Source organism: Haliotis rubra, unplaced genomic scaffold, assembly GCF_003918875.1.
Source record: "Haliotis rubra isolate DU_JTF1 unplaced genomic scaffold, ASM391887v1 Scf137, whole genome shotgun sequence".
NCBI lineage: Eukaryota > Metazoa > Mollusca > Gastropoda > Lepetellida > Haliotidae > Haliotis > Haliotis rubra.
Genome location: NW_025765303.1, coordinates 1287027 through 1304441, shown reverse-complemented (window position 1 = coordinate 1304441; position 17415 = coordinate 1287027). Strand labels below are relative to the sequence as shown.

Genomic DNA, 17415 nt, shown 5'->3' with positions numbered 1-17415 from the left:
AATGTTCATCACATCAGCAGCTCAGTGATGAAACCTGTGCCATGTCCAGAATATCTTATTCTCATCTCTTTTTGTAATCTATTGCTTAGTTTCTACAATCAAATCTCGGGCTAGTGAATTATTTCGGGGCTAGTAAGTTTCAGGCATAGCAAAACCGACTGACTAGCAAAATTTGGAAACTATACTGAACATCATTGAAAACGCACCACTTATAATAGTTCAGATCATTAAAAGCACGTGTAAGGAACTGATATTTTTTGAGTGGATAATAACAGATAGACGACTGACAAAAACAACAACACAGAAAAGACGCTCATTCATTGAAATGTTCCACAGTCAGAAAGGATCAAACACACGTGGGGTCAAATCGAAAAGTCAATATCGCGAGTGACCGAAATTTGCATTGACACATGCAGTTCAACGTCTCCTCATTGAGTCAATAAGCGTCGGAATAGAGTTCTTGAGGACGGCATTCCACTTCTGCAGTAGTGTAGCCTCAAGTTCCCGGATGTTTCGCATCTGTTGTCGCCGTGAAAGACTCTGACGAATTTGGTGGTGATTGACGAATTTCGTCCCAAAACTGCTCCATGGGGAATACATCTTGCGAACCACACACTCATCAGCATAACGTTCACCACGTCTACGCCAAACACGTAATCGGCCGTCAGCTTTACGTAGATGAAGACGTGACTCGTCAGTGACTACTACACCATGCCATTGTTGTAACCTTTACTGAAAATGCCTGCTAGCCCATTGTATACGCTCATTCTGTCAGTCAGAATTGGTCCAACGTAAGGACGTCGAGCATGGAGCCCCGTAGCGTGTAGACGGCGTCGCATGGAGTCAACGCTGATGACCCCCACGTCAACCTTGAACTAGTGCAGCAGTCCTGGCAGTCGGCAGTGTTCAATCACTGATATGGACAAGGTCAATATGGCGATCCTGATGGAGCGTTGTAACACGTTGTTGCCAAGGCCATTGACGGTCACGGGTGCTGCCTGTCTACTGATGTCGTCTATGAAGCCTAACGATGGTGGAGTGGCCAAGTCCAAGTTGTCGAGCAATATCCCTGCTGCTGGTGCCAACCTGAATCATGCCTAGTGCACGTTCTCTTTCGTGAGGTGTTAACCTCGACATCTCTGTCCTCGTTTCACAATCGTTAGTGAAGAAATGCGAATCGGTTCTCATACACCCGCTTTAATGTCACAGTCAGTATGATTTCAGAATAAAATTCGCGCTTTTTTATGGCGTGGCTGCATGTTGATGCATTTTGGAATTAAGAGTCATACTGTGGACAGGAATTTGTTTCTAAAGCATTCAACTGGACATGCCCTTCGACTTCATGTTAGTTATATTCATTGATCATTGTCATGCTTAAATCCATCTTGATGAAAATATGGACAAATTTAGACTGGTGCGTTTTCAATGATATTCAGGATATTTCGCATACTGGTTGGGATAATGTTCAAAGCGGTGTAAATTTCTACTCACTCACTCACTCACTTCCGACTCACTCACTCACTCACTTCCGACCCAAGGTGTACAAACACTCGTATAAAATGCAGAACTACATATTGATAATAAAGTCTGAAAACACTGAAGTAGATCTTCATTACTTTTATTACAATTTCACTATTCATCATTTTACACATCAACAATCCGTATTTTATAAAATATATATTGATCCAAGAAAACCAGTGAGACCAGCTCCACCCAAAGAAAACCTCAACCGAAAAAGGAGCGAATCTGAAAGTAAACAAAAAATACTTTTAGAGTTGGTCAATGTATGGTTACACACATGCCATGCATGTAAATCCCTGGCCTATCACTGAAAACAATATTTATCTATCAATCTGTCGAATCACATTGATCTGAGATACATTTCCTCGGATGTGGAAGTTTATAATAATTGGTTTATTCAATATAATGTGGCCCCATTATACAGTTACATGAGTCATATCATGAAAGTGGAAATCTGGAGCGCCATAACACTGTACAAGGGCAATAAACATACACTTAATGGGTTGTACAAGTTTTGTTAAGGTAATTGTTACGTTGTTTGAATGCAAGGAACAGAAACTTCGCTAAACGATTTAAAATACCTGAATCGTGTGATGTGCAAAGTAATACAAGTTTATCATAAGAAGGATGAGTACAATAGAACTCAGGCAAAGGGTGGGGTGGCGTAGTGGTTAAAGCATTTGCTCGTCACGCCGAAGACCCGGGTTCGATTTGCCACATAGATACAATGCGCGAAAACAATTTCTGGTGTCCCCGCCATGATATTCCTGGAATACTGTCGAAGGCGGCGTTAAACTAAACTCACCCATTGGAGATTTTGTATAGCTCACCAATTACAGTTAATCATCATAATAATAACCCTAATAAGGGATCATCTGTATATTTGACAGTTTTACATTTTTCGACTTTTCTTGAAAGAAGACATCATAAACATTCTATAGATAAAATCTGTGGTTATGAATATAAGAGAAACCAAGCTTGGCCACTTCAAAATTGTCCATTTAACATTATACTGCTATCTCGAAACTACTAACTGACAAAGCTCTATTTCTTTCCACCGTTGAGGAGAGCCTGCAGGAGGGCAGCATCAGATCCTCCGCTGCTGCTGCTACCACTGCTGCCTCCGTGACTGTAGGGGACGGGGATTGGGATGGGGTAGTCCTCGGAGGACGAGGACGAGGACTTGGAGCTGCCTCCACAGCTTGAGCAGCCGGAGGACCCGCCGGATGAGCCAGAGGAGGACGGAGAGGAGTGATGGTGGTGGACGATGATGGTCTCATGACTGCTGGAGCTGCTACTGCTGCTGTGACTGTGGCTGTGGTGACGGTGATGTCTGTGGTGGCGATGGTGACGGTGATGTCTGTGATGTCGGTGATGGTGGTGATGATGATGGTGGTGGTGGTGGTGATGATGACGGCGATGACGATGACGACGGTGATGATGATGGGCGTACGCCAGAGCGGCTATCACTGGGTAACAGAGGGAAACAAAAGTAGCATTAAGGTGCCAGCTGAGACCGGAAATGCAAATCTAATATGTACATGTATTTCATTTAATCTCCAATACAATATCTGATTATGTTTTACAGGTTGTCCATGTGATTCCACTCCCGATACCAAAGATAGGAATCCACTGATTTAACAATGATAATATTTTCAGATAATTACCAAACCATGTACTCATTCACAGAATATATATTTTCATAGAATGTGATATATTGCTGGAATATTGCTAAAGACTGCGCAAAACATAAACCCCAACTCACTCATACTGAGTATCTTGTAAGTAGCTTTAGCAATATTCCAGCAACATCACGGCATACTCACTCACTCACTCTGGTGAGGAACAACGTAAATGGCCTTTACGCATTGTACACATGTGTGGAATCGAACCCACTCCTTCGGCGTGACGAGCGAATGGGCTTCCACACCGTCCCTCACTCACTCATAGAGATGCATCTACATTTATGTGCATCCATATAATCCATATTACACCCAAGGCGAACAATACAATATTGCTGAGTGTACAGTAATCCGAGCATGACACTTGTCCAGTGGACAACTATATTTAAATGACATGAACACAAATAAACCTTATCATGACGGACAGAATCAGCACATCATAAACATACAACCAAGACACAAAATTCCAGGTACGTAGTTTATAGAAGATCCGGGTTAGACCGCTGCCATATAGGTGGACTATTGCTGAGTGCGGCGTAAAACAAAAAAAACGCAAAAGAAGAGAAAAAGACTAATACTCACCCACTAATACAACGAGGATCAAGGTGAGATTCTTCATGCTTGAGAGAAATTAGCTGAGGTCCAGCGAATGATGCTTCTTCTGTTCGTGGTTGTTCTTATGTAGTCGTGTATTTTGAAGCTAAGCATTATGCAGCATTTTTTATAATACTTTATTACTGCATTAACTGTGATGAAATTGGTGTGATTCTGCTATAATCTCCATCACGCTGTCATCACAGCAGGCTCTGAGGATTACACAGCCAGAGCTCACCATTACCGTTACAAAAACTACACCAAGTATCTCTTTACCTTTGAACTTGTGTGAAGCGTGTGATTTATGATATTATTTCAACAATACGTCATGGTATGTTCCACAGACTGTGGTTGTTACCCTAATACGGAGATTTACGGAGTCATGATGAAAATACTATGACCTGGCTCCCTGGCTTACCTACCACAGCTGTTTCCGCGTGATGTTCAGTTTACCTTACTGGTTGTGTGTCTTCAACTAATTGCTGAATGGAAACTGGACTTTCATGGAGTAATTAATACGCACTGGATGTTGTGAGCTGGTTACAAATGATGTGTGACTCAATGTATCCATTGAACTGCAAACCAACTTATTCAAAACATTATTGGATCCTTGTTTTTGTGAGTATTTGCAGTGAGGGGGGTGTGTGTGCAAAAACACGGCTTTAAAAGCGATAAAAAGTACAAGATTCGTTCCTATTATTTTAGTTAATATGTCAAGGTAAGAATAACTGTAGTAATTTTAAAGAATCGAGTGTTCTTTAACTATTTTTGTGTGAAGAATACTTTCTGTTTTTATATTATGAATCTTCTTAAAGGAATAAAGACAATGAGTGAGTGAGGCAGTGAGGCAGTCACCTAAATACAAACCCAGTCTTATAGAATAGGTCACTTGCCCTGAACAAGGTAATTCATCACTAAAAGAGAAATTTGACTCACAACAATGAAAATGTACTTAACCTGAAAGAGGCAATCCACCCAAAGATAACAATAAACATTTACCACCAGATGTGTTTGTAGTCGGGTGTGGTAGATAATGTCCAGCCACTGGGCTGCTAGTCATAACATAAGTTTATTTGGTTCAAAGTTGGGAGGAAGGCTGAAAAGAGAGAACCTCCCTCCTATAAGAGTTCATGCAGAAAGTATATAATTAAGCCAAATACTTTACATGACTATAGCACTAAGACCATGTGCTCAGTCAGAGTTATAAAATATGTGGTAGCTGGTAAATATTTAGATAATATATGAAATAATATTGTAATTAAATATATTTTGCTATTATGAAGTAGTGAGAAAGCCTTTAATGAATAGTATTTGATTCCAGAACAAAGTACAGAAAGATAAGAATATTGAAATCATTCTCACTTGAAAAGAGGGAACCTCCCTCCTATAAGAGTTCATGCAGAATGCATGAGGGGGCAGGTGAGAAATCAAGTTTAGAGAGGAGGACCAAAAGGCAAATCAAAAGACAGATTTAAGTAGCATCTCCAAATGTTCATTATTGAAGATCACGTTTTCTGCCCATTTATTCAATTGGAGAATAGACTGTGTCAAAGGAAGTCAGATGCTGGACAGTTACATTAGGTGATGGAAGTGTATAAAAATAGAGAAGGGAAGTGCAGGTGTAGCTGGAGAAATCAGAGGCTGCTAAGGGTATTCAACATTGAAGATGTTAGTGGGCTGACATTCAACTGCAGACAAGGACAACATATAATGCAAACAGCATGAAATGATGATGACAATGACAATATGGGTGATAATGTATATATATCATGTATTTGATAAGACTGTGGGGGATTATGAGAGGGTGGTCATAACTCACTCAGAGGTATAGCCACCTGCTACATGTTCAATTCGTAATGTGGCAGAAATTACCATGAATGCATAAGAAATATGTACATAGTACCACTGGGGCTTGTATTGCTGAAAATACTACGTCCAGGGTCCTACTTTCGTTCAAATATCCATATCTGTGAACGAAAGTAGGACCCAGGACGTATTATAATAATTATGCCCCTGTGCATAGTACCATGTGCATCATCCCGCTACTACGCCAAAAAATATCAAATCATCTCTATTACACGGTTAAGCTTAGTGAATAAAATTTATGGACAACAAATTCCCATATAAAACCCCAAATGTGTTATGTTCTTCGACTTGACAGAACTCAAAACAATATATCACAGGACAAATGACGTCTGCTAAAAACATGTGCCTCCTGTTTGTTGCCTTACTCAACGAGAGTGATACAAGGGGACGTAACTCGCATCGTAACATCGCAGTCCGACACAGCGGTAGAGCGCCTAACCTATATTATCGTCAACACACTACAAACTGAGTCTCAAGAGCTATACTGACCGTCGTTCAGGGACGAGAGGGGAAGGCGATACGGCCATGGTGAAAAGCCTTGTTTTACAATACCCCGGTGATAAAAAACACACATCACATACATCATCCGAAAATATGTGAAGGTCATAGTCCGAGAAATAAAACCAGCTTCGATTATCAGACAAATCAGATTAAATTTTGCGTAAAACCGTTTTATGATTTGTCTCAAAAAAGGGTAAGCATGTAAGTATAATAGCAAGTACATGTAGTTCAATAATTGCTATGTCCAGAGCACTGTAGTCATTTTCAATGTGTTAAAAGGGTACGTGACACAGTTCCTGGACACAACGGTTGACAGAACCTTCTCAACAGCTTCACGGAGAGCATGAAGCATGCTGCATATGATTGTGTGGTATGTGTGCGACTGTGCGTCTTGTTTCAAACTCCCACAGGACCGGTTGAAAATGGACATATCAATTAACATGACAGGAACAAGAACAGTACGGATAGATTAACAAAATAAAAAGCTTGAAAACTACCGACTGACATTGTACTGACATAAATAAACAGCATCTTCAGATTAAGTTTCAAATTCATCGTTTCATTGTGGCTTTTCACATTTCTCCTTACAAGCGGATTTTAAGCTCAGATTATGATAAAGTACTTTCACGTTTTTCCGACATCAATATTACATGCCATGATTTAACCGAAACACTGTTATACTCAATCAATAAAACTATCGTTCAGTTATTTATGTATCCATGTAATCATCTGAGGTCCTATTGAATCTTTGCTGGACTTAGTCGGGTACAGCAGCATCAGGTGTTCGAGTGTCGACGGGAGCTAACTCTAAACATAGATTGGAGCTATACCATCCATTACGCCTGTCTGTATGTTGTTTAGCGCCGCACAGAGCACTGTTACAACTAGCTAAGATACATAGCCTTCACTGACAGGAGGTGCTGCATAGCGTTTATGTCAGTGAACGCTATGTATCTTAGCTATGTTCCAGCTAAATATCGGCAGCCTATCTTCAGTCGAATCTGGGCACGACCAATCAGTGAATGATGTGATACAATGCTTGTTCTGGAGCATGCGCGCACTTTTTTAGAAACCGTTTGCCAGTTTTACTTTTTCGAAACCGTTTGCCAGTTTTAATGCTATGGGCTCATTGCGTGACGTTACATATGAAATATTATTCTCTGGTGGGATAGAAACAGCAGTTATTGTATTGTATGTCATATATTACATATTTTTCAACCTTTGATCCCCTTTCACTAGCTCTTCTCATTCACACCTGGGCGGTAGGGTAGCTTACTGGTGAAAGCATTCGCTCGTTACGCCGAAGACCCGGGTTCGATTCCCCACGTGGTTACATTGTGGGAAGCCCATTTCTGGTGTCCCCCGCCGTGATGTTGCTGGAATATTGCTAAAAGCGGCGTAAAACTAAACTCACTCATTCATATCTCTAACTGACTCATTCAACGCACTCTGTGTCACTGTTCATGTGTACGTGTTTGTAATACCGAGACAAACATGCTCGGGCAGAAGCTACAGCTCTTCACCTGTGTAATGAGTGAGTGAGTTAAGCCGCTTGTAGCAATATTCCAGCAATATCACGGCAGGGGACAGCAGAAATGGGCTTCACACATTGTACCCATGTGGAAAAATCGAACCCAGGTCTTCGGCGTGACGAGCGAACGCTTTAACCACTAGATTACCACATCGCCCCTTCAAATATGTAAGGGGATAGCAAATATTTATATAGAAATTCCTTGTATGTGGATTATACAGTCCTAAGACTGTAGGGATGCGGTCAGAGTGATAAGATTATCAATGTCGGTGATTAACGTTTAATCCATGAATAATATAAAAATAAATTACATTTTTTAAATTAAGTAGAAAGTAATATGATCTGTTTTCTGCATGTAAATTGGTGATTATTTGCATGCAGGTTTGATCATGTGTAGGTTTACTCGAACCAATATTTAATAGTAGTAGTAGTAGTAGTAGTAGTAGTAGTAGTAGTAGTAGTAAACGTTTCTGGTACTTTATATCACATTACATTAAATGTTGAAATATGTTTGCGTGGTTGTTACACAGTGTTTTGCATGTACGGGTACCGGAAATAACAATCACATCAAATCGATACCCTTTTGCATGTTTCTACTTTAGACTCGAAATATCTTTTCTTGCGGAATGCAAAGGATTTATGACAAAACACTACATGTGAAGAAAATATGTCGTGAAGTAAACTGTGTGGCTACCTAGCATGCTGGAAATTACACCATTAAATAACTTCCTTAATGACGAGGTCTATATAACGTAGGCAGAGCACATCGACTGTCACCACAAACTCCGGATAACACTACCACAATGAACAAGGCCATTTTGATTGCGTTTATCGTCGTTGGTAAGTAGAAAAATTATACAAATTCATGTCGCTTAAAAAAGTCAAATTGACAAAACCTTCATAAGAAGTACCTGCTTAAAGCAGAGTCGCGTTTACGATTCCGATCATATGTTATATAGTGAGCATGTGTTTCTGAATCGATTTTAAACACTGATGATGCTAAATGTTCATGAGGTGTTCGCCAGATGTTCATGAAATAGTGATGAGACCAGGTGTTCGAACGAATGAATTGCATTGGGTCGTTTGTAGGGGTGATCATTCGAGGCATTGACGTTGCAGCAGTTAAAACAATATAGCAATAAGTGCGAGGAAATTGTAAATGTATGTAGACATTGTTATTGTATTTCGATAGTTTATTTACAATGAGGATCGACGATTCTGTGTAGATTCTAACACCGTTATCAAATAAGCACTTACATAATACTCAAGCACTTACAATATGCCTCTCAAAGAAACATATTTGTATTATGCGGCCTGTATTTGTGTTAATCATTTTATTCAGGTCATTTTAGTACAGCCATCATTTGTTGACGATTTCCTAAAGCAATCATTTCTTAAGCCAACTTTGTTTTCGATATCTCTGTTTCAGAAGGTGTTGAATGCTTGAATTTGTGTTTATCTCGGGTGCTAGTAGGGCATGACATGCTTAGTTGTATCTTTTCGCGAAAACCTTTTGACTGTCATCACTGATTTGCAGTGATCCATTCATTTAATTTTTACAGCTATTTTCCCTTTTACACTAAGGGACCGTTCATAATTTATGGCTAGGGGGCTGATGATGAATTTAATGGAGAAGCATGTACAATGTGAATGACCCCCTTAAAATACATGTACAAAATAAGTAACCCCCTGCTTGTCATGTACAAAATCAATGACTCCCCTCCCCTTCCCATAATTTCTAAGCATAATTTAAAAATATTGTTATGTACCAAATTGCTGACACCCCGCCCCTAGTACATGTGTACAAAATCGATGACCCCCCAGCTCCGCAGAACAAGATGGGTGAACCCCCTCAAATCATCATCAACCCCCACTCCCACCCCCACCCCCACCCCAGCCATAAATTATTAACGGCCCCTAAACGGACTTTGTTTCTGAAGTAAGTCAAGAGTGGGTATACCTTTGCACTGACGTGTGGTTTATGTGATTTATGTGTAAATTTCAGTAATATGTGCTGTCTCGTACGCTCATCACAAACATCACGAACATCGTCACCGTCATAAACATCATCACAAACACCACCACAAACATCATGGACATCACCGACACGGTCACCATGGTCACCATGGCCACCATCGACACGGTCACAGCCATCGTCATCACCATGGGCACGGACACGGACATGGTCACGGGCACAAACATCACTCTCACGAACATCATCACCACCATCACCATAGCAGCAGCGGCAGTAGTGGTAGTGGTAGTAGCGGTAGTGGCGGCAGTAGCGAAGACGAAGACGACAGCGAGAGCAGCGTCAGCTACAGGTAATATTTTCACGCAGTAACAGAGATGGATGGATTGAGGGAGGGAGGGAAGGAGGTGTGGATGGATGGATGGATGGATGGATGTATACAGAGTCCCTGGTTTGACCAGATTATGCTTGGTTTAATTAAACCTGAGTCAGATCTGAGGCACAGACATATAAATTCAACTTTAACCCATTAGTGCTGTTGACAAACGTTATTCAGTCTTCTAGGTATAAGCACATCTATTTTGTAATAGAAATGCAATTGTCTTGACGGGGCGGTGGGGTAGCCTAGTGGTTAAAGCGTTGGCTCGTCACGCCGAAGACCCGGATTCGAATCCCCACAAGGGTACAATGTGTGAAGCCCATTTCTGGTGTTCCCCGCCGTGATGTTGCTGGAATATTGCTAAAAGCGGCGTAAAACCAAACTCAGTCAGTCAGTCAATTGTCTTGACACGTCTTGTGATCTATTATCGTTTATATGAAGTCCAAATATGTGTATGTAAATTACTTGAATCAAGGATATCTAATATATAACGCAACACAACACCTATTACATCTTATCTTTATAGAATATTGTTTTTCATGTGGTTTTTACCTGTGATGAATCGGGGACTGTTTTCCTCGTCAGTACATCCGAAAAATATTAATGTTGAAATGTACAATTTGATCATTTGTTCAATCTCGGTCATTCAGTTTGTCCTGGTAGAACCCGAGTAGTAATCGGCACGTCTCTTTGAAATATTGTCAAGGGCAACGCGTGACCCACGACTTTACAATATTTGTCTTGCAGCAGCAGCAGTAGCGGCGATGAGGGCAGCAGCTACAGCGGTGAAAGCGGCGAAAGCAGTGGCAGCAGCTCCTCCAGCGAGAGTGGCTACGAATCTGGATCTAGCTCTTATGGCTCCTCTTCGGGCTCCTCCGGTTCTTCATCCGGCTCTTCGGGATCTTCCGGCTCCTCTGAATATGTCATCTATGATGACTAGTTTTGTTACTTTGAATTTTGATGTATGAAATATCTACAAGCGTTATTTCATATTATCTTTCACACTTTTACTTTTAGGGCATGTTGCATATCAATCAACATGTTATATCGTTGCTGTTACTTAACATCATTTGTATATGAACTTACCATGTTGAATTGTTACAAGCCTTGTTAAGTTTGTTTATATTGTAATATTACCTTTGTGACACGTTAATACATCATGTTTTCACTACCGATTAAAATATTGTACATATGGTTCCGTGTTCAAGTGGTTGTAGGGTTGTTTAATGTTGGCTCGAAACTGTGTTGGTGTTCGACGCGGAGTGAGTAGTGAGTGAGTAAGTATGGTTTTACGCCGCTTTTAGCAATATTCCAGCAATATCACGTCGGGGACACCAGGGTGCTGTTGTTCAAAACAACCTTAGCACTAAGGCTACCCTAAGTAGGTGTTAAAGTATGGAAGTTACGGTCACCTTAGCGCTAAGATCGCTTTGTACAATGGCACCCAGAAAAGGGCGTGACGAGTGGACGCTTTAACCACTAGGCTACTCCACCGCCCCCGTTCGACACAGATACCAGTGGGTGGTGGAGTGGGGAGTAAGCGATTGATACGTGGTTTGGTTGGTTCAGAGACCATATACCGTGGCTACGAGGGCAACCATATGGTTTTTAAAGAAAATACACATACGGCTTTAGGGGGTTACAACTGAGATAGCTTGCCGCATTAGAACTTGAATACCCCACTCTGACAGAGTATACAGAATCTGAGCTGACAAGTCTTTGTCAATGTCGAACACCACCAGGGCAACAATAAGTACCATCTCTTGACTTCTTTCGATATGACGCGGCCGGGATCAGGGATCAAACACCCAACCGTCCACAATGGCGAAAGACGCTCGATCCACTCCACCACATAATTTCGATGAGTGATTGATGGGAAGATGGTATGGATAATAACGCGATGTTCTTCAGGAAATCGTCGCTAATTTGAAATACTGAGGTTGTAATCCATAGCAACTGTTTTAACGTAAAAACACATAAACCTGATTGAATATGCTTATCATTTTATTACTTAAATACGCATTATTTTACCCAGTCACAGCCTCTGCATTCAGACTCTGTTCCGTCACCTGGAACGAAGAAGGCCGGGAAATGATTAGGTCATTTGGAAAGGTACCGCATACCTCCTTGAACGAATCAAGTGGCGTCGTCGTTTTCCTACATACTCTTTTATTTACATATGCGTGAGTGAGTTTAGTTTTACGCCGCTTTTAACAATGTCCCAGCAATATCACGACTAGGACACCAGAAATAGGCTTCACACATTGAACCCATGTTGGGAATTGAACCCGGGTCTTGTACGTGAAGAGCGAACGCTTCTACCACTAGGCTACCCTACCGCCCTTATTTACATATGAAATTACGCATAACACCAAATGTAGTTTTCAGTAATCAGGTTCCGCATTTTCGGTTACTGGAGTAAGTGAGTATGGTTTTAGTTTTACGCCGCATTTTGCAATATTCCAGCAGTACCGCGGCGGGGGACACCAGAAATGGGCCTGTTACTGGAAGAAAACATTACAATGGAATAGTTTTCGCATGTACATCACAATGACCACGGTAATTAAAAACGAACTGATGGACGCGAAATACATGAAACGTCATACATACTTCTTTCCGAAGGATCCGAAACCCCCAAAGGAACTGAATCCGGATTTGGAGAAACTTGAGGGAAAAAAACTCTTGAACTTGCTGGAGCCGCTGCCGCTGCTGCTACTGTGACGGTGATGACTATGTCGGTGATGACGGTGGTGACAACAGCCGTCGGTGTATGCAGCTGAGGCCAAGACTGAAGAGGCAAATAAACATGTCGAAATATATAGAAATAGCATGTGCATACTAAAATACGCACAAGAAAAACATCAAACATAATTCATATTAAAATAAGTAAAGTAAGAAAATTAGTATTCTTACAAAGGAAGGTGTTTATTATAAGATTGTAATCTATTATTTTCTGGAAATGTATCAGCCCAAAACTTTTCCATTTCCGGTTGAAAATACATGGAAACAAGTTTTGGTGTATGTAGATATCCTCTGACCAACCAAACTATTGAAAAGATATCAATGAATAATCTAACAAATAATTATTTACATAATTAATTTAAGTTATGTATCTTTTGGGTCGTTTTGTTTTGTTTTTTTTGACTGAGCACGAAGTCATACCATTGTTAGCTAATACACATCAAAACGTATCGTTCATACGCTTCTGAGAGTAAGTTTCCTGTCCCTCGTCCAATGGAAAATCCGCGTATCTCGTGAAAATGACATTAAGTTTGATTGATAGATTTTGACATGATCATTATAATTCATCCAAGACCTGTAATACTTACAAAGCAATGCAGAAACAAGGAGAGTGACAAGGGGCCTCATAGTTGAATGACTGTCGATCAAGGTCTTCAAGATCTGGTGCTTTGAGCTGTAACTGCGATCCGGGGTACACCCACACTTATATACAGTTTCACATCTCACTCATCTCAAAACTGAATCTTTAGCTTATCCTATTTCCGCGACCTGTTGTTTTGATCCGGTGATCGGAACAGGTAAAACTGTGTATCCTCGATGGTTGTGTTTCGATGGATCAAAGACAGGACCGTGACCATCTCACAGCAGGACATGTGTCCATGTGCCCAATGAAAGACTCTTTGAAAACTTAACACGTTCGGATCGTTATTTAAACCCTCTTGAACAAAATCACGTACATTCGGTCACGTTAGGTTTTATTAAAAATATAACTGAATTTACTTCATTGTTATTTTATTGTTATAACAGCAAAACACTTCTCTTTATGGAAACCTTTGTTATGTGAAGGCCGTGTGCTTGTTTGTTTGTTTATTTGTTGTTTAACGCCGCACTCAGCAGTATTCCAGCTTTATAACGGTCGTCTAGAACTACTCTAGTCTGGACCAGATAATCCAGTGATTGACGTCTTGATCATCGATCTACGCAACTGGGATACGATTACATGAATCAGCCAAGTCAGCGAGCCTGACCACCCGATCCCGTTAGTTGTGTCCCTTTCGAAAAGCATGGGTTGCTGAAGATCATTTCTCAACTAGGCCTTCACAGGTATATGGGGGTGTATGCAAATCATTTACGAGAGAATAAATATACGTTAAATGTAGATTGTTCCAAGCACTGCACGCATGTTCATGTCTCTCGAATGTAATGTATTTTGTGTAGATCATAATACTGAAATATCAGTCCAGATAAACACCATTTGATAATCGGAATCAAATGTGTGGAGAGCATATATAATGACTGATGGGAGCGTACTTTGACTATGTATTGGGGCCCCTCCATAGTGTGATCTTCAGTAACCCATGCTTTCCGTAAGAGGCAACTGACGGCTCTGTATAAGTGAAAAAAAACCCTTTTGGCGCGATGTTAAACCCGTATGTATTGTTTGTTTGATGTTTAACGCTGCACTCAGTAATATCCCAGCTACAAGACAGCGATCTCTAAATAATCGAGTCTGGATATGTGTAGCCCATCACCAATCATTTGACCACCCTAGTGTCTATCTATCGTTCTCTCTATCTATTTAACTAACTATTTCGCTCTCCTTATCTGGCTCGCTCTCTCTTTCTCTGTTGGGGACGTGCGAATGTTAGGACGTGTTTTGTGTATAGAACACTACAAAATCTTCTGCAGATAATTATTGTCAGATCAGAGGGAAGTATTTGTTTCTTTTAGGATCTTCGATTTTATTTTTACTGCACAAGAACAATGACAGATCCGATATAGTTCATCATCCTTTCTTTATTCCGGTCATGTACATTACATATCTCAGCCGATGAGTCCAGCTAGAAGCGCCAAGTTACTTCCTGATCCGGATCCGGAGTGGTGAGATCCAGAGCTGTGGCCAGACATGGGGACTGGGATGAACATTGGGTAGGACTCACTGGAGGAAGAGGAACTCTTGCTGGAACCACAACACCCACAGCTGGAGGAGCCGGAAGAGCTGGAAGATCCGGAAGATCCGGAAGAACCGGAAGACCCTGAAGAGCCAGAAGAGCTGCCATGGTGATGGTGAGAAGATGACATCTCAAGGCTTGCAGCTGCATTGTAACGAAAACTAATTAATGTAATGAATTCATGTAAGTTAATCCTGATATCTATTTTAAAAGCTTTGTAAAAGTTAGTCGTCTTTTGAAAGACTTCACACATCCGCCTGGTGTATATATGTATATACATATTTATAACATGGCAACGTGTTATAGTATGGCCACTCTCCGTGTTTCCAACCAAAACTAAAAAGCATCCAGTAATATACAGTTTAAAGTGAGTGTTTAATCGACGTCTCAGCTATTCGCGACTCACAGACATACACGCAATCATTGAACAACATATTATCTTACTCGATCCCGTTGTACCGCACCAAGACAAGTATCGACCCAAAACCCTCACATGTATGTTTTACAACGGAAATTTTTCAAAATCTGAAAACAGTCCTCCACAGTACATTTACTGAATCTGATCCGCAAACATTTCCGTTTTACATCTAAATGCCATTTCTCTGGTAAGGAATATAACAACATTTAGACCACATCAAGGGGCAGACATGCACCTTACCCAATACAAGTAGAACGCCCGAGAAGACGATAAGTTTGCTCATCTTTAAAGTGAATGAGATTTGTCCAGGCTTCAACCAATTATGAATTCCGTCCATACATGAGGCCTATTTAAGACATGTGTATTACCCCTAACAGAGTGTGTGTAGAGATATGAACGTGCATTTCTGAACCTGTTCTTCAGGAAACCAGAAAACACTGCTGGGCGTGATCCTGCTTAAGCCGATGACACCGCAGGGCACGCTGTCGACACTGCTGCGACAGTTACAGTAAATATCATGCAATTAAATGTTACGAGCTTCTACGATATCTAATTTTTTAAGCAGCAAAGAAACTAGTTTTCATTTCATTTTGAGACTTATTGCTTTCGCCATCGCAATTGGCTTTGTGAATATTGCATCAGATGATAAAACATAATTTCAAATTAGACACCCCGTCGCGTATGCTAAAGTGAGTAATCTTTCTCTCAGCTGGTCAACTGCGTGGGAGATGGGAGATAGCACTGTGCCATATTCAGACCAGCATACGATTTTCGCACGTGTGATTCGCAGGAGGTGGAAGCATTTTCTTATAAATATCCCAGTCATTGCTATGATCATTATTAGGGTGTGTGCGCTGCGAGTAGTGTTGTTAAAGGAATATTTTCAGAGATGCCCAAGGTTGTTCTTTTATTGGAAGCGAGAGAACAACAGAGAAAACACTTGCAAGTCTTACAAACATTTAGAAGTTTGTGTGAAGACTTTTATTAAAGGTTCAAAGTGATACACTTGCATTTACTAGTTAATGGATACCATTAAATAATAGCATCTAAAAGTAAAGATAGGCAGTTATAAGTGAAAATCTTTCATTCATAAAACGTGTCAGTTTTTGGACAAGATGGTAAATCAGCTCCTTCACTTAAGAAATCAGTTTACGATAGTAGATTTCCAAAGACTACATAAAAGCGCTGAGAATTTAGAATAAAATGCATCTTCACTCTACTTTGTTCCAATATTCTGATATTAAACGTGGCTTTTTAACGCACATATACCTGAGATGTACTGGACATTCTTACACCATGCGAACATTAAAGAAACTTAAACCATTATGAAGTTAAATAAGCGGTTTTCGTGAGTTTTGTCACATTGCAACTATCATGTTTCCGTGGCCGTACTTCATTATGAAATTGTCCACAATTCGATTACACAAAAATCTTTTCTCAAAAAAGATCACCACGTAAATTATCATTGTACGCTTCATGGTCTGTTGCTTTGCTGAATTCATAAATAAAGAACACGATTCCTAGTAGAACAAGAGTCTGAGTATTGAAAGTTATTACCTATGTTGTAACCTCCATATATGTATATAACATATGCTCAGTTGAAGATGGAAGTCACTTTATAAAGAGAGGGAATATTTGCTAGATTTAATAGAATTCAATGTCACTGAAGAAATCATCCCTCCATAATGTTCCTCTTGTCAAAAAACACAAAAATTGGAATAAGCAATGTTGAGGATTCATTGATGCAAATGGGATCGGGTGGTCAGGCTCGCTGGCTTGGTTGATACATATCATCGGTTCCCAATTGCGCAGATCGATGCTCATGTTGTTGATCACTGGATTGTCTCGTCCAGACTCGATTATTTACAGACCGCCGACATATAGCTGGAATATTGCTGAGTGCGGCGTAAAACAAAACTCACTCACTCTCTTGATGCAAACTGTTACACGTTTAAGGTCAGCCTACGAGATCAACTCAAACAGGGTAGCGGAAGGATTTGTTAGCTGGTGGTTAGTCTCTTCCCAGAATGCACGGTTC

General features: G+C 40.6%; 2 protein-coding genes across 2 annotated transcripts; one reads left to right on the top strand and one right to left on the bottom strand.

The window, feature by feature from the left end:
• Positions 1-1635: 1635 nt before the first annotated feature.
• LOC124268241 (glutaconyl-CoA decarboxylase subunit gamma-like) lies at positions 1636-3822 on the bottom strand. Its single transcript, XM_046703281.1, has 3 exons — positions 3786-3822; positions 2556-2881; positions 1636-1746 (listed from the first exon to the last, which is right to left on the bottom strand). Exons 1-3 carry the CDS (start codon positions 3820-3822, stop codon positions 1726-1728), a joined length of 384 nt encoding a protein of 127 aa, XP_046559237.1. The 3' UTR covers positions 1636-1725.
• A 5965-nt stretch (positions 3823-9787) lies between these two features.
• LOC124268240 (spore wall protein 1-like) lies at positions 9788-10986 on the top strand. Its single transcript, XM_046703280.1, has 2 exons — positions 9788-10008; positions 10794-10986. The coding sequence occupies exons 1-2, from the start codon at positions 9788-9790 to the stop codon at positions 10984-10986; spliced, it is 414 nt and encodes a 137-aa protein (XP_046559236.1).
• Positions 10987-17415: the final 6429 nt, after the last annotated feature.